The sequence below is a fragment of the Bison bison genome, unplaced genomic scaffold (genome assembly GCF_000754665.1).
Source record: "Bison bison bison isolate TAMUID 2011002044 unplaced genomic scaffold, Bison_UMD1.0 scf7180017864474, whole genome shotgun sequence".
NCBI classification, from domain to species: domain Eukaryota; kingdom Metazoa; phylum Chordata; class Mammalia; order Artiodactyla; family Bovidae; genus Bison; species Bison bison.
Window position 1 is genome coordinate 3,919,785 of NW_011495035.1, and position 25,359 is coordinate 3,945,143.

Below are 25,359 nucleotides of genomic sequence, written 5' to 3' on the forward strand. Positions count from 1 at the left end.
TGTAGATAACCCATGGGTCCAAGAAGAAATGACACTGGAGTTTAAAAAATTGTTCTGGCTACTCTGTTAGGAATAGATCAGAGGAGGAATGCCAGTGAATGGACCTTTCCAGAATTCTAGGAGAGCTATAATGGTGCCTTGGACTGAGGGTGAGGCAGCGGAAAGAAAGAGAGATGGGCAAATTCAGGTGTATTTTGGAGGAAGAGTGCATGAGAGTTGCTGAGGATTGGATGTGAACGAGGAGGGTAGGAGAGGAAGCTGCTGCTGCTGCTGCTGCTGCTAAGTCGCTTGAGTCGTGTCTGACTCTGTGCAACCCCATAGACGGCAGCCCACCAGGCTCCCCCGTCCCTGGGGTTCTCCAGGCAAGAACACTGGAGTGGGTTGCCATTACCTTCTCCAATGCGTGAAAGTGAAAAGTGAAAGTGAAGTCACTCAGTCTTGTCTGACTCTTAGCGACTCCATGGACTGCAGCCTACTGGGCTCCTCTGTCCATGGGATTTTCCAGGCAAGAGTACTAGAGTGGGGTGCCATTGCCTTGGTTCAAATTATTTCACATCTCCCCATTGCTCTCAGGGTCAAGTTCAAATTTGTCTGCGTAGGTCCTGATCAGGCCCCTGCCCACTTGACCAGCCTAATCTCTCCCCACCCCTGGCTCCTGGCTCTCCTGCTTTAAGCTTCAGGCCCATCAGCCAACTTGCCTATGTGTTGTTCTCTCCTGGTTACTGGGTCTTTTCACATGCTGTTCTATTTAACACTCTTTGCCCTGTTCTTCACTACCATCTCTTGGCTTAGATGTCACTTCATCTGGTAAGCCTTCCCTGTTTTCACTCCAAACTGGTTTAGGGGGACCTTATTTGTGCTTCTGTGCTACCCCTACCATTAGCACATCTTTCTTTGCTTTATCTGCCTTCCCAACTAAACTTCCTTGAGAACAGATAATATGCCTCATTCTTTTACTACTACTGCTACTGCTGCTACTGCTACCACTATGGCAGCCAGTTACTGGGCTGTGAGTCAAGGAACTAGCCCTCCTGAGAGTGAGACAGTAAGACTATCACACAGCATTTAAGTCCGCATTGTGTGTGTGCCAGGGGCTTCACATGCATTATCTCATTTAATCATCCCAACAACACTCTAAAGTGAGTGACTGATCCCACCTACAAGATAAGGAAAATAAGGCTTAGAAGGCTCAAACCAGCTTGCCCAAGACCACAGTTAGTAGTAGAAACAGAATCTGAACACAAGTAATTAGATTTCAAAGCCAAAACTTCCTGCCACAGAGTTGTGCTGTCAAAGTCAGTGTAAGGTTGGAGCAAATAATGAACTTGAATGAGAGCCAGTGGCCCCGGATAATCTTGCTGCCCATGGCCAGCCTTTGATCCTTAGTTAGCACAGAGAGCCAGCAGGGTTCCCCGAGGCAGCTGCCCAGGTTGGGATGATGAATGGAACCAGAGCAGCTTTGTATACAAATAGCTATTGTCTGTGCCTATGCCTCTTTTTGCCCTTCTCTTAGAAACCAAAGGCCTCATTTCTAGTGCTAATTTCCATAAGAGAATTAGAATGGCTGATTTTATACCCTTTCGTATTCCTCTGACCATTAAAACATGGCCACAGTGATCCTCTTCAAATTAATACCACCAATAATTGCTGCAGAATTAGCCTCAGGAGACGCAGTGTTATAGAAGGAGTTGGGTTTTTCTCCTGTTTTGTTTTTGTTTTTTTTTTTCTCAGATAAAGAGTAAAGAGACCTTTGTGCTCTTGTTTTCAGTCAAAGTAATAAGTGGATTCTATTAGAAAGGTTCAAAAACTTCCATTTTTTTCTCTACTAGACTTTGCCTGTATAAAAAACACTTTACGGTCAACACATGCTTTGAAGTACTATGGCCACTGATGCAAATGGTAACTAACTACATTTGAAGTTTTTGAGAAATGGAATATTTCCTGCCATATCAGTAAGCAAGGATGTCAGAGTCATCAGCCATTCCAGCCCTCCAAATGTGAGTTTCTGAGCTCTATGGGCATTCAGGAGGAGAAGGCAATGGCACCCCACTCCAGTACTCTTGCCTGGAAAATCCCATGGACGGAGGAGCCTGGTGGGCCACAGTCCATGGGGTCACTAGGAGTCAGACACGACTGAGAGACTTCACTTTCACTTTTCACTTTCATGCATTGGAGAAGGAAATGGCAACCCACTCCAGTGTTCTTGCCTGGAGAATCCCAGGGATGGAGGAGCCTGATGGGCTGCCATCTATGGGGTCACACAGAGTCGGACACGACTGAAGCAACTTAGCAGCAGCAGCAGCAGCATGGGCATTCAGGAAGGAGAGTACCTGAGAGATTAGGCAACCCTCAGGTTGCAACCACTCCCTAAGGTGAGCACTGAGGATCTCAGAATGGGAGAAACTCAGGATACTGGCCCCAGATAACTGAGATGCATATGAAAGGAATGATTTCAGTGAGCCAGACTCTTGCATCTTCCTATGCCTAGAGAATCCCATGGACGGAGAAGCCTGGTAGGCTTCAGTCCATGGGGTCACACAGAGTTGGACGCGACTGAAGCAACTTAGTAGCAGCAGCAGCCGCATACATAGAAAAGCGCTAAATTCCTTAACTTGAGATACTTGGTTTTCTTTAAATCACAAAAGTTCTTTTGATATTCAAACCGCATGGCCTTTGTTGCAAACTTCTGTATAACCTGGTTCCTTCCTGCCCACCCCACCCTCACCCGCCCCCGCCCCGTTGCATCCTCCCACCTTCTCTGAAGCAGTTCTCTCAGGGCTACTTGAGATGCTACCTCCTGGGCTTCAGTCCTAGAAATTTCTGCCGAATAAAACATAACTCTCAACTTTTAGGTTGCGAGTTTTTTTTTTAAGTCAACATTTTCAAAGAAAAAGCACAGAGACTTCTTATAGTAGCAGTGTGGCTATTTATTTATTTATTGAGTTTTTATTTTGTATTGGGGTATAATTGATTGCTAACAAGATAATTTCTGGTGAACGGTGAAGGGACTCAGCCATACATATACATGTATGCATTCTCCCCCCGAACTGCCTTCCATCCAGGCTGTGTGGCTATTTATTGAGTACTTACCGTGTACCAAGTTCCTTGTGTCTTTTACTCACTGGATGATTGTGACAATCCGGGGACAGGGGTGGTAGTGGTAGAGGTCTTGCTTTCTGCTTTTTACAGATGGGGAACTGGGGCCTGGAAAGACCAAGGAATTCATCCAGAGCCACAGGGCTCATGATGCCAGGATTTGAACTCAGGAATGCCAGAGTCAAGATTCCTAAGGACTATCCGCTGTGCTGTCCCTGAGATGTATCATTAGTCTACTTTTAGATGTCTATTTTGAAATATGATCTGTATACCCAAAAGAGCCCACCAAAGTGTTGTACACTTGAATTAAGATGAGGGTTTTTTTTTTCATTGTGACCTTGTTTATGATAACAAAAGCTTGAGAAGAATCTAAATGTTCTATTTAGATGATTAAAAAAATTATGGTAGATCCACACAATAGAACGCTATACATAAAAATAAGTAGATAAAATCTCTGTGTACTGAATGGAAAGCCCTCCTACATGTATTGTTTTGGTTAATAAAAAGGCAAGCAACAATGTCATGTGGCAGCCTGGGTGGGTGGAGAGTTTGAGGAGGAATGGAGACATGTACATGTATGGCTGAGTCCCTTTGATGTTCACCTGCAATGGTCATAGCGTTGTTAACTGGCTATACCCCAATACAAAATAAAAAGAAAGCAAGAAGACTGGAGACATTGTTTGTGCTCCGCTACCATTTGTAGTGTAAAAGGAAATTGTATCTGCACAGCTATGTAATTTTTCAGTCGGTAGTATTTATGTTGAAAAAGAAAAAAACATGAAACTAATTTTAATAACATTCTAATTCAGTATATCCAAAATTTTATCATTTCAACCTATAATCATTATAAAATCATAATGAGATGTTTGACATGCTTTTTAATGTCCTTAATATGTCTTTAAAATCTCTTGTATATCTATCACTGAATATCTCAGTTCAGTTTTTTTTTTAATTCTATAATTTAATGGCACCCCACTCCAGTACTCTTGCCTGGAAAATCCCATGGATGGAGGAGCCTGGTGGGCTGCAGTCCATGGGGTTGCTAAGAGTCGGACACGACTGAGTGACTTCACTTTGACTTTTCACTTTCATGCATTGGAGGAGGAAATGGCAACCCACTTCAGTGTTCTTGCCTGGAGAATCCCAGGGACGGGGGAGCCTGGTGAGCTGCCGTCTATGGGGTCACACAGAGTCAGACACGACTCAAGCGACTTAGCAGCAGCAGCAGCAGCAGTATTGTTACTAACAGAACTTTTCCTGGGATAAGTGCTGGAATTCTCAGCAATGATTAATGTATTTACAAAGTATTTAACAAGGTTACATGTTATTTTTTTAATTTGGATAATCTGTTGTGACATGGTAGATGATCATTGTTTTTTATTTCATTTTATTGACATGTAAATTCTATTCCTCTACTACATGAGGAAGGAAAGATAAATGTTACAACTAATCATGTAAGTTTTAAAATTATTCAAAACTGAAATCTCTATGATGGCTGTGTCATATGGTGCCCATGTTCATCAATTTTAAATATTAGGATCTCAGTGGAATGTCTTAACTTGCCAACAAAATACCATAACTGGGTGACTTGAACCACAGAAATGTATTTTCTTATAGTTCTAGAAGCTGGAAGTCTGAGATCAGGGTGAGAACCCTCTCTCTGGCATGCAGACTGCTGCCCTTCTCACTATGTTCTCACATGGCAGAAAGAGAGCGAGCGAGAGTGAGATGAGTGCAAGAGCAAGTGAGCAAGAGAGAGACACAAGCTGTCTGATGTCTCTTTTAATGAGGACACGGATCCTGTCTTGCTGGAGAAGGAAATGGCAACCCACTCCAGTATTCTTGCCTGGAGAATCCCATAGAGAAGCCTGGTGGCATGATTGAGCACGCACACACACATCCCATCTTGAAGGTTCTACCCTCAGGACCTCAAGTAACTGTAATTACCTCCCAAAGACCCCCATCTCTAAATACCATCACATTGAGTGTTAGAGCTTCAACATATGCATTTTAGAAAGACTCTTTCAGGCCATAACAAGTGTTGTTATGGTTTTAGGATGATGATCCTTCTTTGGTTAAGCTACCTCTAAATTTGGCAGGACAATAACAAAACAAGGTAAATAACCCCATTACTATAATAACAATGGCTCTGAAGTCTCAGACCCCAGGGCACAATTCTGGTAAGCAAATAAGCATTTAGCAAAGGAGAACTTATTTACTTAAGGTGGCTGACTTGAATGATCTACAACAGAGGTGAACAAACCAGAGCCCTTGAGTCAAGAACGTCTTTTATGTTTCAAATGGTTGACAAAAGAAACATAAGAAGAAGGTTTTGTGACATCTAAAGATTATATGTAATTTGAATTTAAGTGTTCCCAAGTAAAGTATTACTGGAATCACCCATGCCCATTTGTTTATATATTGTCCATGGCTGCTTTTATCCTACAACAGAGTTGAGAAGCTGCAACAGAGCCTAAAATATTATTCCCTAGCCATGTAGAGAAAAGCATTTGCCAGTCCCTGCAGACAAAGCTGGCCAATGACTTGCTTTGCCTATTCCCAAGTCTAAACCTTAGTTGAAAATATCATTTCAAAAAGATGCAGAGCCATACCCACCAACAGTGGAAGAAATGGATCCAGAGACAGAGGATTTACCCTAAAGCCTGGCATGAACTAGCCTAGTTGTCCAGCTTCAAGTGTTCTAATGCCTGCCCTAGATTTTCCAAGAAAAAACTAAAAGAGAAAGACAGATGGCCTTACTGGAGGATGGAAGAAGAAGAAGAAAGTAGTCATTTGCTGATATTTTCACTCCCTGGGAAGTTTAACCCTTACCAAATATAGTTAAGGGTCCTGGAACTGCACCAATCTGGTTCAAGATTGATCTTTCTTTGAGCGTCTACGCTTTGGTTGACACTTCTCCCTGAAGTCCAAGGAGAAGAAAGGAATGGGAGCTAAGGGTGATACCCTTTGTAGGATTAGCGTTCATCAATGGAATCAGTGTCAATGTTGACCTCTCGGGCCACTTCCTTTGTTTCTGACTTGTCATGTTTTCCCTCCTCACCCAATACATACAAAGGTAATTTTAAGGGACGTGGACTCCCTTCTCTACGTGGACACCGATGTTCTCTTTCTGAGACCTGTTGATGACATCTGGAAGCTTCTGAGGCAATTTAATTCCACGCAGCTTGCAGCCATGGCCCCCGAGCATGAAATCCCCAAGATTGGCTGGTACAGCCGCTTTGCCCGGCATCCTTTCTATGGCTCCGCGGGGGTTAACTCAGGAGTCATGCTAATGAATTTAACTCGGATAAGAAGTGCCCAGTTCAAGGTAAGAAAGTAGTTTATATTTCCTTTTTTAAACATCAAGGCTTTGTCTTTTCAGCGTGATGTTCCTGGAGTGTCAGTGTATTGACTTTAGAAGTAAATGGCTTGTAGAAAAAGCCAGGGAAGAGAAAGGCATTTGGAAAGTTACAGAATATTTGTTGGTTTAGGAAAATCCCAGGTGATTATGGAATTTAAAGCTCTTCAACAGAGTTACTATTCGGGAACATTATGTTGCATTTCTGAATTCCATCTTTAAACCCTGTGTGTATCTCAGCCTTCCAAAACTTTGGAGAACTTCTTGGAATTACCCTAGGGATAAATTTACACAAATATACAGAGATAAATGAAGAAGGCCTCAGCTTTTATCTTGGCAAAGAACTAGAAGAACCTAAGTGAACATCAATAGAGAACAAGTCAAAAAGAATTATCCTCCTACTAAAAAGGATTAGGTCAAATCTATAAGTAAGATAAGCAAGATTTCTAAAAAAACATTAAGTGAAAAAATTTAAATGCAACAAAACATGGTACCATAGGGTGTGATTCCTTTTATGCCTTAGAAATTTCCAGAAGAATACCTAAGAAACTGGCCATTAATTGTGGCTCCATCTAGACAAAGTGGGAATGTGAATTGTAGGAAGCAGAAGGAAAAATATCTTTACTTTTTACATCTTTGTGTGCTGTCTGAATATTTAGTGTGAATACGTTGCTTTTGTCTTAAAAATAAATAATTGTTGTAAGATAAGGAAAAGGTATTTTTCCTTAAGATACCTTAATTATGGTATCTGTATTTTGTTCCTTCACTTCAGAGGCAAGAATTCAGTGTAACAAAGAAGGGTTTGATCCGGGGCCTGCTTTTCTGAGAAGCCATAGGCCTGCTTCTAGTTCCGGGTCCATCTGCCATCCGTGTATACGCCTGCAGTCTCCAGTCCTAATTCTGCTTTGTCCTATGCCTTGAGGCCAGCAGGACGCTTCCTCTGTTGATGTCATTTTCACTCTGGGGGGCAGAGAGTACAGGGCAGAACTTGTCCCTGTACACCGATACTCAGCAGATCAGATGTATTTGTCATACCGTAGCCACTGTGATGGTTTTGTCTTTTCCAGAACAGCATGATTTCAACAGGCTTGGCTTGGGAGGACATGTTGTACCCTCTCTACCAGAAGTACAAGAATGCCATCACGTGGGGAGACCAGGACTTATTAAATATTATTTTTTACTTCAACCCAGGTAGGTTCTCTTTTGAGAACGTGGTTCATGGAGGAGTTCGCCCACCTCACCCCACAGAACACATTCCAGCCTGGGCTGTGTTGGCGGAGCCTGAATTGTGCCTGTGTCCCCTGCAAAGGGGACCTTTTCATCCGCCCTTGGGGTCTCACGTGGGCCGTCCTCTCGCTGCCAGCACAAAAGGTCAAATGTTGAAACCTCCAACACTGGGCTCCATTTTTCAAAAATATCTTTTGGGTTTTTCCATGCCATGCTTTGAAGAAGTACAGGCAAAATAAGTGAGTGGCACAGACCTAAATGAAAACATTATAATCTAAGCGCAAGGCCCTCCATAGCCTAAACAATTGCTAGATTGAAGAGACTTGATTCTTGGGATCCTGACAGTGAAGGGACTTGTTCAGGGTTAAAACAATGTAGAAGAGGGACCAAGAATACATATCCCTCTTTCTTTCCACCTGGAGCAAAGAAATTTTTCAAGTCAGTGATTTGGTGGACTTGGGGAAGGAAGGGGGATGTAAGTTTCTGGTCTGTGTTTTTATATTGACGCCTAAAGCTGAACATTTCCTTCTTTTCTTTCATCTTTACTACACTCTTACTTAATGTGATTGAAATCGAAACCATGTTTTCTCTTTGAGAAAGATCTCTGGGGAAAAAAAATCACTTCTCACCATAACCTACTTAGGACTCTCCTTGGTCTTTAAAAATCTTGAAATAGAGAATTTCCTGGTGGTCCAGTGGTTAAGACTTGGACTTTCACCACCCTGAACCAGGGTTTGATCCCCATTCGGAAACTAAGGTCCCATAAGCCATGCGATGTGACCAAAAAACAAAAAAAAATCCTGAAATAGAGGCTCCTGTTTTCTAAGACTTCTGTCTCTGTATGTACCTGTATTTGGTTTTTTATAAAATTCTGAAATAAAGCCTAATCTCATATGTCTTTGAATCAAAAAGGAGCAAATCCTGGAAAAGAGAAAAAGCAGGTTGATACATAATGGACTTCATTTCTGGGAAAGATTCCCGATACTAACTCTTGTGATGAAGGGGGTGTGTTGGCTGTTGGTTTGTGGTGTGTTTTAATCCATTTCACTCTGATGGCAACAGGGACTTTAAAGTCAGCCCCTCCTCCTTTTTCTTCTTAAGCAGATTCCATCTTTTTTTTTTCTAGGTCTAGTTATAGTGAGTAGGACTCTTGGCTACAAATAAAAGGCCCCTGGAGTTAGTCTAAACACAAAGGATACTTTCTTTAATAAGCAAACTGGTGTTCTGTAGAAACCTAGAGCAGGAAGACCTGAAACAGGCAAGGGAAAAGGCTGAGCAGCCCAGGCAGGACTTCCCTTCTCCCACTGAGGCTGTGCATTCCTCTCTTCGAAGGTTCTCATTCTGTGCTCATAGCACAGTACCACAGTTTCACACTCCAGGTCCAGCCACAAGGAAAGACTAACTTCATTCCACTTCCAAACTCCTGGGGGGGAGGAAGCAGATGTTGGCAGCATGTTGGCCAGGAGCCTGAAGCTAAGGAATAACGACTGATGTTGATTATTTACTGCGTGTCAGGTGTTGTTCTGAGCATTTTCTTATTTAATTTTCATAGGAACTATGATAGAACCCCCATTTTACAGACAAAGGTACCAAATGAAAGAGAGTTAAATAATTTGTGGCGTAAGCTAATGAATGCCAGAGCAGGGGTACAAGCCCAGGCCTTTCCAACTCCAGCCCCATGCCTTTAGGGGGAGGGAAAGGTCCCCTAGTTGAGGGGGGGTGTCTAAAGAGCTGTGCAGTTTTCCCCAAATGTGTCTCTCTCCTGCATTATTTTGTCCTGTATTTCAGGGGTCCCCAGTCTCTAGGATCTAATGCCTGATGTTCTCAGGTGGAGCTGATGTAATAATAATGGAAATAAAGTGCACAATAAGTGTAATGTGCCTGAATCATCCCAAAACCACACCCCCGCAAGCCTGGTCCATGGAAGAATTGTCTTCCACAAAACTGGTCTCTGGTGCCAAAAAGATTGGGGACCACTGCTTTATTGCATTTTCCCTCTCTGTTGTGTGGCTTAAACTCTCTTCCATAGCCTATCTGTCCATATTCCCAAACTGAGGAATTCAAAAGATCTGCGCAGTTGCCTCCCCAGATATCTTCTTAGCCTGTTGCAGAGTATTTGAGGATATGATCAGTGAGTAAATAATCCTCAAAGGTGGTCACAAGCAGCTCTGCCATTAGACCAAGACCCTTGTCTTTAATTAATCTGAAAACCAGCTGAATTTAATGGTGCCCCACTGCCCATCTTAGATCCATTGAGTACAGGATTTTATAAAATAATTAGGAAGTTGTTCTGAATCCTGAGTCTGAGCAGTAGCAAGTAAATAACTGAGTTTCCTAACTTTAGGTCAATAAGTATTAGGTGTCTCTTTGAGCGTTCTTTTGTATGGCTTGCCTTTGATCTTTCATGCTTTATTCAGATCCTTTATCAAACATGAACTGTTTGACCTGAAATCCAGTGATATCCATCATATTAAAGGTTTTTCTTTGTTTGTATTGATTGGAAGCACTTTCTATAAACCAGAACAAACAGTATTTGAAGAGAAAAAAAAAAAAGGTGTTACCTTTATCCCGGAAAGGAGAGAGGAAGAGAAAATTGGCCATGACTCAGGAAATAAACATGCTTATTGTTATGATTCTCTGGGTTGCTATGGGTGAAGCAATACACACAAAACCTGAGCCCATATCTAGAATATTTTCATTCTTATAGCTTCCTGTAGCCAATCATATCACTAAAACAGGTCTACAAGTCATTAGCTTAAAAATGTTTTGAAACTCTTGCTATAGTTAGATAGTAAATGCCTGTGGGTGTGTAATTGTCATGCTGAGTACTGAACTGACTCACGAGGCGACAGCTGAAGCCCATGGGAGATACACAGGTAACTCATCCCATGGGACTTTTCCTGGCAGTGAGCCGAGGCAGTTTCATCAAGAAATGGAAGACTGAACTCACATCTTTATAGGTGAATTTGAGTCAAGAGCAGAGTTCTGTAGAAAGGGTAAATTTGACAAGAACTCACAGAGAACCCTATTTAGAAAGATGTGCTTAGATTCAAATATACTTAGGTTTCAGGGAATAAAATTCTACTCAGACCAACTAAGTAGGGGTCCAGGTGCCAGTCCCATGAACACATGAGTCAAATCATACCATACTTCATGAGAACCATCTCTGGGCAGCTGCTCAGGACCAAAGCTGATTTCTTCATCCCTCAGAGGCCTCAGGATATCTGTCTTATTGCTTCTGCTCATCTGATTCCATTCCATCTCTCCAGCAATATTCTTTGCTTGTACATGGCCCAACATCAGGTCAACAGAACCTTACAAGTCCATACCAGTGATAATAGGGTTTTTTTTTTTTTTTTTTTTTTTTTTTTTTTATGTCTTAGATTCTTGAAGGAGAGAAAGACAGAGAGGGAGATTGTTCTGGTCCAGCCTATCAGCTGATTCTCAGCCAGCTCTAAACCAGTTTTATTTTTTCGGATGAGGAGACTGCCCTTGTTCCGGTCATGAGGGGCCAGAGGAACAAGAACGTGCCTTTCTCCTCTCTCAAACATGACTACCTGGATCTGTCCCTTCTTCAGAAACAGTTTCTAGAACAGTGCGTGTGGGCAGGAGAGGAAATGAAACCAGCTAAGTACAGATGACAAGGCAGGACATCCCACCACAGTAGAAGTGGTAGGGTTCTGTCCCAGAAGAGAGAGAGGAGCTGAAACACAAGGGGAGTATGTACGTAGATCGTCCATGAGTTGAATCTGATACAAAGGAGTCAGGAGGATTTTCTGGGGCCACAGGGAGCAAGACACCCAGTCACATGGAACAAGCTTCTTCAGAGGCCCAGGCAGGCCTTGTTCTCTCATCCTGTCTGGGTCACTGGGGTTTTGCACCTGGGGGACAGCCACACTATTTACTCACCCACCAAAAACACCCAACAGCTGGCAGTTATGCGTGTGTTTTGGGGTGGACAGGCCCAGTTATTTGGTTTTAGGCCTGTCCTGGAAACTGATAACAGATCATTGTCTGGGAAGTTCATGAACTCTGATCTGAAGTGCAAGAATGAAGATTGTTGGGTCCTTGTGAGAGAGCGTTGTGTCTGCTTTGTCTTCATCAAGTGATTGCAGTGCGAGTCTTAGCACCTTAAATGGTGCTTCAAAGACCAAATGGAGTTGGTCTTCAGAGGTGTATTGACTGGTTGGAGGAATGGGATTAATAGACTGAAGTTAAAGAGGGAAGGAAATCAAAGAGAAAGAGCACAGTCAGGAATGTGAAAGGAAGGGATGGTGGGAAGAGAAAGGAGAGGAAGAAAGCAGAGAAAGGGGAGAGATACAGAGGCTAGAGGAAGGTATAAGCTTTTGTTCTCCCATTCAGCAGCTATCTTTTGAGTACCTACTGGGTGCCAGCACCAGGGCTAGGCAGTGGGCGTATGGCAGCAAACAGAGGGCACAGAGTTCCTCTTTTTACGAAACCTACCTTTTATTGGAGAAGGCAATGGCGCCCCACTCCAGTACTCTTGCCTGGAAAATCCCATGGACGGAGGAGCCTGATGGGCTACAGTCCATGGGGTCGCTAAGAGTCGGACACGACTGAGTGACTTCACTTTGACTTTTCACTTTCATGCATTGGAGAAGGAAATGGCAACCCACTCCAGTATTCTTGCCTGGAGAATCCCAGGGACGGGGGAGCCTGGTGGGCTGCCGTCTATGGGGTTGCACAGAGTTGGACACAACTGAAGTGACTTAGCAGCAGCAGCAGCAGCAACCTTTTATTGGGAGAGATTGACTTGCACAGAATAGAAACGAGTCATTCAGAATCACCAACTGTGATCAGTACTGTGAAGGAAACAAGTGTGGGGTTGAGTGAGCTACTGTCAGGGCTGGAGAGAAAGGGTTGCTTCTTCAGATTGTGTGATCAAAGGTGACTTCATGGAGGAACGAATTGCCCTTTTCTCGAACAATGTGCATTTTGGAAGAAGGAAGAAGAGGAGGCTGGGAAAGCTTAGTTTCAGAATAAGACATTAAAAAACAAAACAACAAATTGCTCTGAGGAGTGCAAACAGCCTCCGATCTGTTGATAGAATATAGTAAGTAGCAAGCTTATTTCACCAGGAAGTTAAAAATGATCAAACTTTTCAATCATCTTAGAGACTCCAAGAGTAGGAAATGATCAGAAATTTAAGGAGTGATCAATTCACATAGTCCTTTACAAATAGTTAGAAGGCTGTGGAAATAAATGTAGACTCCTGAAGGGATCACTAAGGTGTTTTAATCTCATAAATAATCAATTAATGACCTGCTTTATCTATATATAATGGAGAGGAAAAATAGCAAAGACCCAGAGAGATTAGCTGGAAATTTTTTTTTAATAAATTGCAGCAGTTTAAAGCACTGGGGATTTGGAATTTAAAAACCATTCACTGTATTATTTCCTCTGCTGCTGCTGCTAAGTCGCTTCAGCCGTGTCTGACTCTGTGCGACCCCATAGACAGCAGCCCACCAGGCTCTGCCGTCCCTGGGATTCTCCAGGCAAGAATACTGGAGTGGGTTGCCATTTCCTCCTCCAATGCATGAAAGTGAAAATTGAAAGTGAAGTCGCTTAGTCGTGTCCGACTCGTAGCTACCCCATGGACTGCAGCCTACCAGGCTCCTCCGTCCATGGGATTTTCCAGGCAAGAGAACTGGAGTGGGGTGCCACTGCCTTCTCCGATTATTTCCTCAACAGTGGAAAAAAACTTGCACATTTCATGGTGCTGTCATTTTTTAAACATTAGGTTTTGACAGCTGTGATAATCTTGCTTAAACTAGATTCATTTCGGGATAGTTATTGATTATGTGCCAAATTACCATGAGTAATCCATACGACATGTTCATCAGCTGATCTTAGAAGTTTACCATCTTCAACCCACCCCAGGATGCTGGTGTACCCCTTCTCCTCCTCCTTCACACATTAACTACTTGGAGGTTTCACAGTGTAACCCACATCAAATATATCTGTGAATAAAAAAGCACATCTGTTTTTTTTTTTTCAACTTTTTATTTTATACTGGAATATAGCTCATTATGGGCTTCTCGGGTGATGCTAATGATAAAGAATCCACCTGCCAATGCAGGAGACGTAAGAAACACTGGTTCGATCCATGGGTCGGAAACATCCCCTGGAGGAGGTCATGGCAGCCCATTGCAGTACTCTTGCCTGGAGAATCCCACGGACAGAGGACCCCAGTGGTCTACAGTCCATAGAGTCGCAAAAGAGTCGGACATGACTGAAGTGACTTCGTATGCATAGCTGATTAACAATGTTGTGATTGTTTCAGATGAACAGCTAAGGGACTCAGCCATACTCCCCCAAACTCCCCTCCCACCCAGGCCACACATCTGTTATTTTTGCCTGTGCACACTTGATTGCCCTTTCTTTTACTAACAGCACCCGGTTTTCTCAGGGGAATTTCTCAGGGAACTCTTTCCCCATCCCATGCAGTCTTAGAGCCTGCCCGGCCCTGACTTGCACTAAACCATCAGACCATCTCCTGGGAACCTGAGTCTGGGACTCCAAGAGCAGAAAGTAGGCAAGGCTGGTTCATCCTGACAGCAGTGCTGAGAAGCTGACATTCATTAGTCTTGGATCCCGGGAGCTGCCCCACTTACTGCCCTGGTCCAGCTTTCTCTCTGATTTGAGGAGCTGTGCTGTGTGTGCTTAGCTGCTCAATCGTGTCCGCCCTTTGCAACCCCATGGACTGTAGCCCACCAGGCTCCTCTGTCCGTGGTGATTCTCCAGGCAAGAATACTGGAGTGGGTTGCCACACCCTCATCCAGGGGATCTTCCCAACCTAGGGATCGAACCCAGGTCTCCCGCATTGCAAGTGGATCCTTTACCATCTGAGACACCAGGGAAACCAATTTTTTTTTTTTTTTTAATGAGCTATCTCCTGTCTTTCCAAAGGAAAAAAATTATTTTGCCTCACAGGTTAGAATTACAGTTGGTTACTTGCAACCTAATACATAGATTTATATTTCTTGACTATCTTAGGTCAAAGAAGTCTATTTATATGACAACGTTCCTACCATTAGCTTACCCTTTTGCAGAAATTGAGTTGCTCTGAAAAATTAAATGCCTTATCTTTTCTAAAACACACTCTGATGTCCCAACTCTTCACCATCATCAGGCTATTTTCTCCTCCTTAAAAGCTCTTCCAGGCTTCTATTTCTGTCAGAATCCTATCCTTACTATACGTCTGAGTTTAAATAAAGCTTTACTGAAATGCCTTCCTTTCTATGAACTCTGATAAAATGTGTTCATTTCTATACTATCTCCCTTACAAGAGAATAAATTCCCCAAGGGCAGAGGCAGCGCCTTATCACCCACTGACACCAGTGCCTTGCATTGTGGTGAACAAATCTGTGTTTCAATTCTGTTCTCAATGTGTTTTGCGTTTCTTTCCCTGGAACGTTCTGAAGGGAAGGTAAACAGGTTAATTGAATTCTGTCTGGGGCCAAATTTCACATGTGGCTTTCAATAGCTGGGATTCTTAGCTGGTCTTTAGGAGATCTACACAACCCTAAACTTGTAAGCAAATATTCTTCGTATATTTTTCCAAAGGCAGAATCTAAAGCCTTCATGAGATTCCCAGAGAGGTCTGCGACTCCTAAAAGGTTACAAAAGCCTGGCCACCTGCGGGTCTAGAGGCAATTGCTGAAAAACATTTACCAACCACGTACTATGTGTCAGGAACCATGCTAGGCTCCTTCCGTGTAAGTTATCTTGTTTTATCCTTCTAGCAGCCTAATGAGGTAGTACTTGTTATAGCAATAACAGTGTTAATAGTAATGATTGCAGCTTACGTGACCGGTGTGCCTCCTATGTGCTGAGCACTGTTCCAAGTACTTCTAGACATGAACTCATTTAATACGCCCTCAAATCCTACAAGTGATATGTACAATTCTTCCCCCTTTCACAGATGATGAAGCTGAGGCCCAGAAAAAATTGTGTAATTTGCTTGAGTTCATGCAACTCATGGCAGAGTGCTGGTGTTCAGTCTTAACAGATTGACTCCAGAACTTGCTCTCAGCCTCTCTGCTGTTAGGTTGTGAGTGACACATGATAAGGGCTTCCCTGGTGGCTCAGTGGCAAAGAATCCGCCTGTCAATGCAGGAGACGAGGGTTCAGTCCCTGGGTGGGGAAGATCCCCTGCAGAAGGATGTGGCAACCCACTCTAGTTTCCTGGTCTGGGAAATCCCACGGACCGAGGAGTTTGGAGGGATACAGTCCCTGGGGTTGCAAAAGAGTCAGACACGACTTAGCAACTAAACAAGTGCTCCTAAACTGAAGTCAAGCTTTTCAGCGAATCACCCAAGGCTTTAGAGCTAGAAGATGGTAGAAGTCCATTTTGAACCTACTGAATGTATGAATCTGTCTCACTTCAAATCCTTTTGGAAGTTTCAGAAGGGTAGATTTTAATTCTTCACTAAATGTTTAATAGAATTCGCCTATGAAGCCATCTAGTCCTGGACTTTGTTGGAAGATTGTTAATCACAGTTTGCATTTCACTACTTGGGATTGGTCTGTTCATATTTCCTATTTCTTTCTGGTTCAGTCCTAGAAGGTTGTACCTTTCTGAGAATTTCTCCGTTTCTTCTAGGTTGTCCATTTTATTGACATACAGTTGCTCATAGTAGTTGCTTATGATCCTTTGTATTTCTGTGGTGTTCATTGCAACGTCTCCTTTTTAATTTCTAATTTTATTGATTTGAATCCTCTCCCTTTTTTTCTTGATGAATCTGGCTTATGGTTTATCAGTTTTGTTTTTATCTTCAGAGAACCAACTTTTAGTCTTGTTGGTCTTTGCTTTGTTTTCTTCATCTCCACTTCATTTATTTCTGCTCTGATCTTTATGATTCCTTTCCTTCTACTAAGTTTGGGCTTTGTTTGTTCTTTCTCTAGTTGCTTTAGGTGTAAGATTAGGTCATTTATTTGAGACTTTTATTGTTTGTTGAGGTAAGATTGTATTACTATAAACTTCCCTCTTAGAACTGCTTTTGCTGTGTCCCATAGGTTTTGGATTGTTGTGTTTTCATTGTCATTTGTCTCTTGGTATTTTTTAATTTCCTCCTAATTTCTTCAGTGATTCATTGGTTATTTAGTAACATATTGTTTAGCCTCCGTGAGTTTGTGTTTTGCCTTTGAACAATGCCCTAAATGGGCTTGGTCTTCTAAGGCTGCAAAGAGAGGAAAAATTTGGGGATTTTTGTTTGTTTGTTTGGGGGGTTGTGTGAGTGTGTGTGAGTGTGTGTGTGTGTGTGTGTGTGAGTGTGTAGGAGTAGTAGAATCCTTTCACTACTTAGGAGGAGGCAAAAACATTCATCACCAACCTTAAACTCCATGAAGGCAGGACCTGTACATATAGCAAGCATTCAGTAAATATGTGTTGATTCCATCAACGCATGTGTTTACCAAATCAGAGATAGGGTCTAGGGCAGTTCATTCAGCAGAGATTATTGGCAGGTGCTTAAGCAGGGGCTGCAAATCCAAAAGACTAGGGAGGTATCAGAAAGGAGTGAAGTGACTCTTTGGGTTATAAGGGGCAGCTGTTGTGCTGGCGTCAGGCTGCAGTTCAGAAGCACAAAAGTACATTTAGATATTTTCACTCCCACCATCCTCACATCCAACCTCTGCACTCAAGTACAGGGAAGTCACACAGCTAATAAAGGAATTGGGATTCACATCCTGATAGTATGATTTCAGGATGAGCACCACTCTCCCCCAGGTGTGGATTACATACATGCAAGCATGGAGGTGAATGCGAGTGAGAGAAGCATCATGGTGGGATGGAGTTCTCCCAAGAAAAGGAAAATCTCACAGTGTTTTGTGAACAGTTAGGGATTAGAAGGTGCTTCAGTGTCACAGTGGTCTGTAAGTTTTTCATTTTGTTTTGTTTTTTGGCTGCCCCATGCAGCTTGTAGGATCTTAGTTCCGGACCAGGGATTAAACCTGCACCCTTGGCAGTGCAAGTTCCAAGTCCTAAACACTGGACTGCCAGGGAATTCCACAGTGGCCTGTAAATTCTGAGGTGGAAATACTACACGCCGTCTGCCAGGGGGGATGTATAGTGATGGGTCATTCTTTGCTTTCCATGTTGAAGCTTTCTGTAAATAACCTCTAAGCAGCAGTCCTTTCCATAAGAAGGAAATACCATCAACCTAACCAACAACACATCTTTATAATGCTTTTCTGACATGGGTAATTGATTTGTTCCAAGCCTCCTGTGTTCTCACACAAGGTCTTTCTCATGATGAGTGACGCATGTTTGCAGAGAACTTTGATTCATCCTCTTCTAGGCCCAGCCCTTAAAGGCACAGGAAGGAGGAGCCAGGAAGCTTGAGGGTTATGAACTTTTTGCTAATTTTATAATCCTAGTCACCAAGAGGAAATTTACTGAGTCCAACAGGATCAGAGCTGAGTTTCTTGACCTTGGCACTGCTACTGTGGTGGGGGCTGTGTTGTTCATTGAGGATGTTTAGAGCATCCCTAGTGTCAACGCACTAGACACCAATAGCAGCCTCACCCTGTGATGACCAGTGTCTCCCTCCAGACACTGCCAGATGGCCCTGAGAGACTGGAGTAGCATCACCCCTGGCTAAGAACCTGTGACTTAGAGATGCAGACACACAAGTACACAACGGACATGCTCACCCACAGTGTACATAGTCACCGGGACATGGGACTTCATTTTTTGGGGGGGGTTGGAGAACTCTTCTTGGTTTGCTTTTTTGTTGGATGGGTTGTTTTTTGTTTTGCTATTGTAGTGTTTTGTTTGTTTGTTTCCCTTCATTTTGTTTCTATTGGTTGCTTGCCTTTTAATCTGAAGAGGAACCTTTGCTTCACTCTTGACTCTAATTTTTCGGGTTGGTCCATTTCACAAAACCTTTTCAAAGAGTTGATTGTAACCGCTAACACCATAGGCCACAGATGAATGCTTGGCATTTTACATGAGCTTTTAAAAAACTGAATCATCAATAATAGGGCAATCCTATTACATCCATCTTGTGGATGAGGAAACTGAAACACAGGTGATTAAGTCACTGGACCTGGGATGCACTGTTTTTGATCTACAGAGTTGGGTTTCTCTCCCAGGCTGTCTGCTGCCATTGTTTGCCTTCTTGTCCAAGACGCTATATTACCCTCCTCTTTGGGGTAAGGCCTCCAACATCACTAATGCATGACCCTTCAATTCCTGAACTCAGACTGTTAACAAACATGGCAAAACCTGGGCTACGAGTTACCACTCACTCACGTGCTTTGAAATCCTGTGTGGTGTGCAGTTTATGGAAATGTTGGTTTCATCACTGGCACTGATTGTGTCTTTCTCTTGTCACCTCCAGAGTGTCTCTACGTGTTCCCCTGCCAGTGGAACTACCGTCCTGATCACTGCATGTATGGAAGCAATTGCAGAGAGGCGGAGCGGGAAGGTGTGTCTGTCCTGCATGGGAATCGAGGTGTCTACCATGACGAGAAGCAGCCAACTTTCAAAGCACTCTATGAGGCGATCCGAGACGTAAGTGTGTTCCCGTCCCCGTTCAGCAGGCTTATCAGTGTGATGCCCTTTGGTCACCCATCACTTTGAAGGTCAAATAATTCCTCAGAAGCACTGAATTACACCAGTTTTCCCCAACGTCAGTCACATTACGCCTCTTGCTACCTGATACTTTACCTTACTCACTCTTGACTTACTATTTCCAAGTAAGTCACTCATTTTTTCCCCTGAAATAAGTTTGCTGAAGGTGGAAATGTCCTATCAGAAAGAGAAACCCTGTGCCATTGGCCATAATAAAGGATCATAGGTTAGGGTAAACATAATATTAATACAATAAAAATAAAATTATATTATTCAACTCAAGCTAAGCATGTTGCCTGGTTGCCAGCTCCAGCCTGTTGAACGAACAAGTGTCAAGGTGGTCAGTTAGGCAAGGAGCCAAACCGAAGTAACAGTCAAGTCCTGCCTGCTATAACTCACATACTTTGGAAATGCAGCTTTCCACATTGCCTTTCACCTTGAAGTTGCTGGGGGAAAACCAGCAACAGCTACTTTCAGAGATTTCTCTTTTGAAACTTTCATTCCAAAAAACAGGACTATAGGGGTCATCCAACTTGGGCCAATTATTGGGCCAAATCTGGTCTGTTTTTGTAAGACATGTGGGGTAAGAATGGTTCTTAAAGAGTTGGGAAAAAATGAACAGAAGAATAGTTTGTGACATAAGAAAGTTTTGTGAAATTCAAATTTCTTCATTCATAAATAGAGTCGTGTCAGAGCATAGTGACAACCATTCATGTATGTATTGTCTGTGGCCACTTTTATGCTGCAGAAGCAGAAATGAGTCACTGTGATAGACGGTATGACCCACAGAATCTGAAACATTTATTGTCTAGCCCTTTACAGCAAAAAATTGCCAATCCCTGACATATAGCCTATAGATTTTATTAGAGGGTTTTTTTCTTGGGTTTCCAAGAACCCTCATGATTCATGAACGGGCTTGGTAGGGGTGAAGTGGGAGTGAGCCCTGCAATATAGTAATATTTCATACATTTTTGCATGTATGAAAATAGGCATTTTGCAAAGCTGCCAGTAAGCAAGACATAAGAGACCACTGATTCAATCCCTGGGTCGGGAAGATCCCCTGGAGGAGGGCATGGCAACCCACTCCAGTATTTTTGTCTGGAGAATTCCATGGACAGAGGAGCCTGGTGGGCTACAGTCCATAGGGTCACAAAGAGTCGGACGCAACTAAAGCCACTTAACACGCATGCATGCAAAGAGAATCCCAGAGAATTCCAATTCTAAAATCCCCAGAATTGTCTTCTATGGAGGGAAAATATTTCACATACCTATCAGCTAATATTCTTTCTTCCCCAGGTTCCTGCTGATTTAATTACATAGAAAATGTGTTCTGTACTTAGTGATATTACATTTCGGTATTCAGACACTGACTCCAGGTGCAAACCCATTCAGGAGTACACATGGAAGTTAAAGAGCTGCTGCAGACGTGGGCATCAGAACCACGCCTTCGGTTGTTCTGTGATCTGTCAGCCCTGGTCTGGGATTGAGCAACTGTGCTTCTAGAATTACAATCTGTCTTGTTTGTTTTCTGGGTGGATCAGAAAATAGGCCAAATAAATGTTTCATAAAGGAGCCTGGCTAATACACTAACTGAGTTTCCTCAGTTGGGCCTAAAAAGACAATTCTTCAATTCTCATTCATTTCAATCAGGACTGTCACTAACTCCATCCTGAAACTCGAGTAAAGATGGACAGACTTCATCATAAAAGACATATTTCTTCACTCCACCACTGTGTACTATAGTGCAATCCAGTCAGGGCATCAGTAGACCTGGGTTCAGATCCCAATATTATCACTTTCTGCTGCTTAGTTACTAGCTCTCTGTTCTTGCCTTTTGCTGTTATTGTTCAGTATGTAAGTCATGTCCAACTCTTTCGACCCCATGGACTATAGTACTCTAGACTCTATGGGATTCTCCAGGCAAGAGTACTTGAGTGGGTTGCCATTTCCTTCTCCAGGGGAGTTTTCCTGGACCAAGGATCAAACCCACATCTCCTGTATTGGCAGGCAGATTCTTTACCACTCAGCCACCAGGGAAGCCTCTTCTTGCCTTACTGGGCCTCAGTTTCCTCATCTGTGAAATGGAGATAATATTTTCTAAAAGGTGTTGTTAGAATTCAACATAATGATGGTGTTTACACTTTTCAGTACAGTGCCTGATGTAGAGTTGTGTTCAACAGTTAGTAGAAGTTGTTTGCATGATAACAGGGTCACACTTTTTTTTTCTTACCTCTCACTCTACATTTTTTCCTTTCTTTCTTCTTCTCTGAAAATATCCCCCTCTCCTCCCTCTTCCTTCTTTCCTTCCCTTCTCTTTCTTTCCCTCCTCCTATACCATCCCATCCCCTCCCCTTTTCTCCCCTCAACTCATGTTCACATACCCTAACCCTGGGTGTATGTTTCTGTGAAGGGTAAGTATGATCTGCTGGCACTATGACCCAAGGAAAGTTAGGTACCAAGCAGACATCCTGCCAGTGACTTTTTCAACAATCATCTGTGAAGAGCCTGTTTAATGTAGGAACAGTCTAGGTTCTAGGAAACTCAGAAATCAACAAGACCAAAAACGATAAAACCTGCTTCTCATGAAGCATATGTTCTGGGTGGATGAAGCCAGACAATATTCGTATAAACCAAGAAATAATAAAAGTCCTTTCAGACAGTGAGAGATTAAAAGGTGACCAGAGCAGGGTAATGGCTATCCTGGATGGAGAGGAGGATTCACAAGCTCAGGTCCTCAGGGATGCCTCTGCCCAGCCTGAGCCTTGATCCCTGGGGGCAGCCCTGGGGAAATCTAGGGAGAGATCCTGCCAAGTAGAAGAAATAATGCGGAAAAGTCCCTGAGGCAGGAATAAGTTTGTGGGAAGAGGCTGCAGTAACCAGAACGACCAGAAAAGGGGAATGAGCAGGAGATGAGCATAGAGAGTTCCAGATCTCATTGAACATCTGGGGAAAGAGAGGAGTTTGAATCTTATTCTAATTGCAGTGGGAAGCCCCTGCAAGAAAATGATGTGCTCTGATTTATGCTTTAAAAATACCTGCTTGGTAACTGGTGGAAGGGCTGCAACAGTGAAGACTCAAAGGCTCCTTATGAGGCTGATTACAACCATCAAGGCGAGAGAGGGGGCCAGCAGGTACTTGTGCGGTATTAGGAGAATGGGAGGAAGGGGCCGGATTCCACATACGTTGTGGAGACAGAGTTGACAGCACTTGCTGATGGACTAGATGAAGGATATGGGGAAAGAGAGGAATCAGAGATGAATCCATTGTTTCGACCTCTTTTCCTATCACTGGGGGAGACAGTAGTGGAAAGTTTTCGTTCATGCTAAATGTATCTGACTCTTTGTGATTCCATGGACTGTAGCCCGACAGGCTCCTCTGTCCACGGGATTGTCCCAGCAAGAATACTGGAGTGGGATGCCATTTCCTATTCCAGGGGATTCCCGACCCAGAGATCGAACCGGCTTCTGCGTCTCCTGCATTGCCTGCATCTGCAGGTAGATTCTTTACCGCTGAGCCATCTGGGAAACTGCAGAAGAAGTCTCTCAGTGGTCTAAATTGTTTTGTGAAAGAAAAAGTGTTCCAAACATAGTCTCGGACAGAACCTTAACCTCCTTTTGGGAAGAAAATCACATTTCTGATAAACTCGGTTAAGCAATATTTCTGATAAACTTTAATGGATTAAAACTTGTTTTGGGAAACTACACACCCACCCACTCTGCTGTCAGGCAATAGTATTCTGACTTTTCATCATTCTTGTTTTCCTTTTTTTTTTCTTTCTCTAGTCTTTTTGTTTAAAATGTCCTTGCCAACAGTGAATCTTTGACTTGACCTAATGGGAGGCCTTTTCCCTTTTGCTGAGATTGTAATAAAACTTTGACTCATGCTCATGATTAGGTAGTCTGAAAGATTTGTTTGGGAGAATACAGACATATTCCATAGGAAAGCAGGATAATCTTTTTAAAGTATGAAGTGAGATAAAACCAACAACAAATATTCAGTTCACTGATGATACATTTCACTAGTAGTTGTTAAACTCGACTGCATGAGATCACTATAGTTCCTTTATTAAGATTGCTATAAAGGCAAAGAAATATGAAGAATTCAGTGTTTTATTGTAGTAGATTTCAAGTATATACTTGAATTTTTTTTCAATTTTATTGAAATATAGTTGATTACAATGTTGTGTTCTTCTGTACAGCAAAGTAATTCAGTTATACATACGTGTTTTTTTTTTCTTATTCTTTTCCATTATGGTTTGTCACAGAATATTGAATATAATTCCCTGTGCTGTACAGTTAAGATCTTGTTGTTTATACTCAAATCTTGATCTACTCAGCAAGAGCATGGTATATCGAGTATCCTGTTCTGGGAAATACATTGGGATGGTCAGAAGGTTCCTTTGGGCTTTTCCATAAGATGGTATGGAAAAAGCCCAAACGAACTTTTTGTCAACCCAATATTTGACTCTTAAATTTTAAGAGCTTTTAGAACACAAATAAATCATCTTTAAAAAAAAAAAAAAGTAAAGACACTGAGCTCCCAAAAGGGTAAATGATGGCCTGGGGTTGCACAGGATTGAATTGGGGTTTGAACTTTGGTCCTGGGAGGTCCTTTCCACTGTATCTAAAAACATACCAACTGTGACTGCGTGTTTCCAGTAATTCCCTGTGTCATTTCCCAGTAAGTTATTCCCTTTTTAAATGGCATTTGAGTAACTAAAATAAACTTTTCCTTTTTTTTTTCCACTCATCTTTCAGTTTCCCTTTCAAGACAATCTCTTTCAATCCATGTATTACCCTCTTCAGCTGAAGTTTTTGGAGACTGTGCACACTTTATGTGGACGAATTCCACAAGTTTTTCTGAAGCAAATTGAGAAAACAATGAAAAGAGCCTATGAGAAACACGTCATCATCCATGTTGGCCCCAACCAGATGCACTGAGTCACAAGTCAATTAGGCATCTCATGAACAAGGAAATATTCATCTTCAAGCTGCCTGGATCTCTTTTATGTGAATATTTCATGGTGCTCTATGACAATTGAGTTTTAAAAGCCTTGTTAAATATTGCTAAATTAGTTGCCCCTAAAAGGAAATATGCTTTAGGTTTTTCCTAATATGCTATTTATCTCTCTGTTGTTTTTTTTTAGTGGTATTATTGCTCACTTAACATTGTTGAAGCAGGTTGAGCTAGCTGTGAAAAGGAACTCTCGTGAGCCCTCCAGTTCCCAAGTGTCAAGAGACAATGGCAGTGACATCTGTTGTAGTGTATTTTATCCAATTTTCTTGAGACTCTTTCTATGCAATTGGTTCCCCCCCACTCCTTGTTATAAAAGTAATACATGCTTATTATAAAGCAAACAAACTTTAAAAAATTTTAGAGGGTCTATAGGTCAGTGGACCAAAATCAAGATGAGATTAGCCATAATCCTATCAACTAGGGAAAAGATTTTTTAGTGTAGTCTCATCTAGCCTTTTTCCCCCTACTTCTGTATTTATTTGCTGCTTGTCTTTTCCATCATATAACGTATCTAAAACAGGTAGTCTAAGTAAAACTTGAACCCTATGCTGAGATTTATTATGTAGGAGACTAAAAATTTAGACAAAATGATTATGTTTACAGTGCTTTATTTAAAATGTGTCTGGGACAGAGAAGCTCATCAAGATTAGGAGACCGCTTGAGATGAGATTAAGGGAGTACAAGCTGTGCACACACCCTAGGTTTGTCAGAGATCCCACCATTGAACCATTGTTATAAAGAAAGTGAAAGTGAAGTCCCTCAGTCCACTCTTTGCGACCCCATGGACTATAGCCCACCATGCTTCTCTGTCCATGGGATTTTCCAGGCAAGAGTATTGGAGTGGGTTGCCATTTCCTTCTCCAGAGGATCTTCCCGACCCAGGGATCGAACCCAGGGCAACCCCTCATCAATTCTTTAAGGTTGAGGCACTTAGTTTTCAGGCAGGAGCCAGCTATGTCCCCCTTTGCCTGGCAAAGTAATAAAGCTATCCTTTTCTACTTAAAAAATAATATGGGAGGAGCATTCAATTTTAGCTAATTGGGCAGTGATAAAGGGTGAAGCC

General features: G+C 42.5%; 1 protein-coding gene across 1 annotated transcript in view; it reads left to right on the forward strand.

Annotated features, from left to right (window-relative positions):
- The window catches only part of GXYLT2 (glucoside xylosyltransferase 2), an 84,467-nt gene extending 59,375 nt beyond the window's left edge, over positions 1–25,092 (forward strand). Inside the window, exons 5-8 of the mRNA XM_010862032.1 lie at positions 6,173–6,424; positions 7,522–7,645; positions 19,048–19,220; positions 24,038–25,092. Coding sequence (XP_010860334.1) covers positions 6,173–6,424; positions 7,522–7,645; positions 19,048–19,220; positions 24,038–24,220 — 732 coding nt within the window. The 3' untranslated portion in view covers positions 24,221–25,092. The remainder of the gene's footprint in view (positions 1–6,172; positions 6,425–7,521; positions 7,646–19,047; positions 19,221–24,037) is intronic.
- The last annotated feature ends 267 nt before the right edge of the window (positions 25,093–25,359 follow it).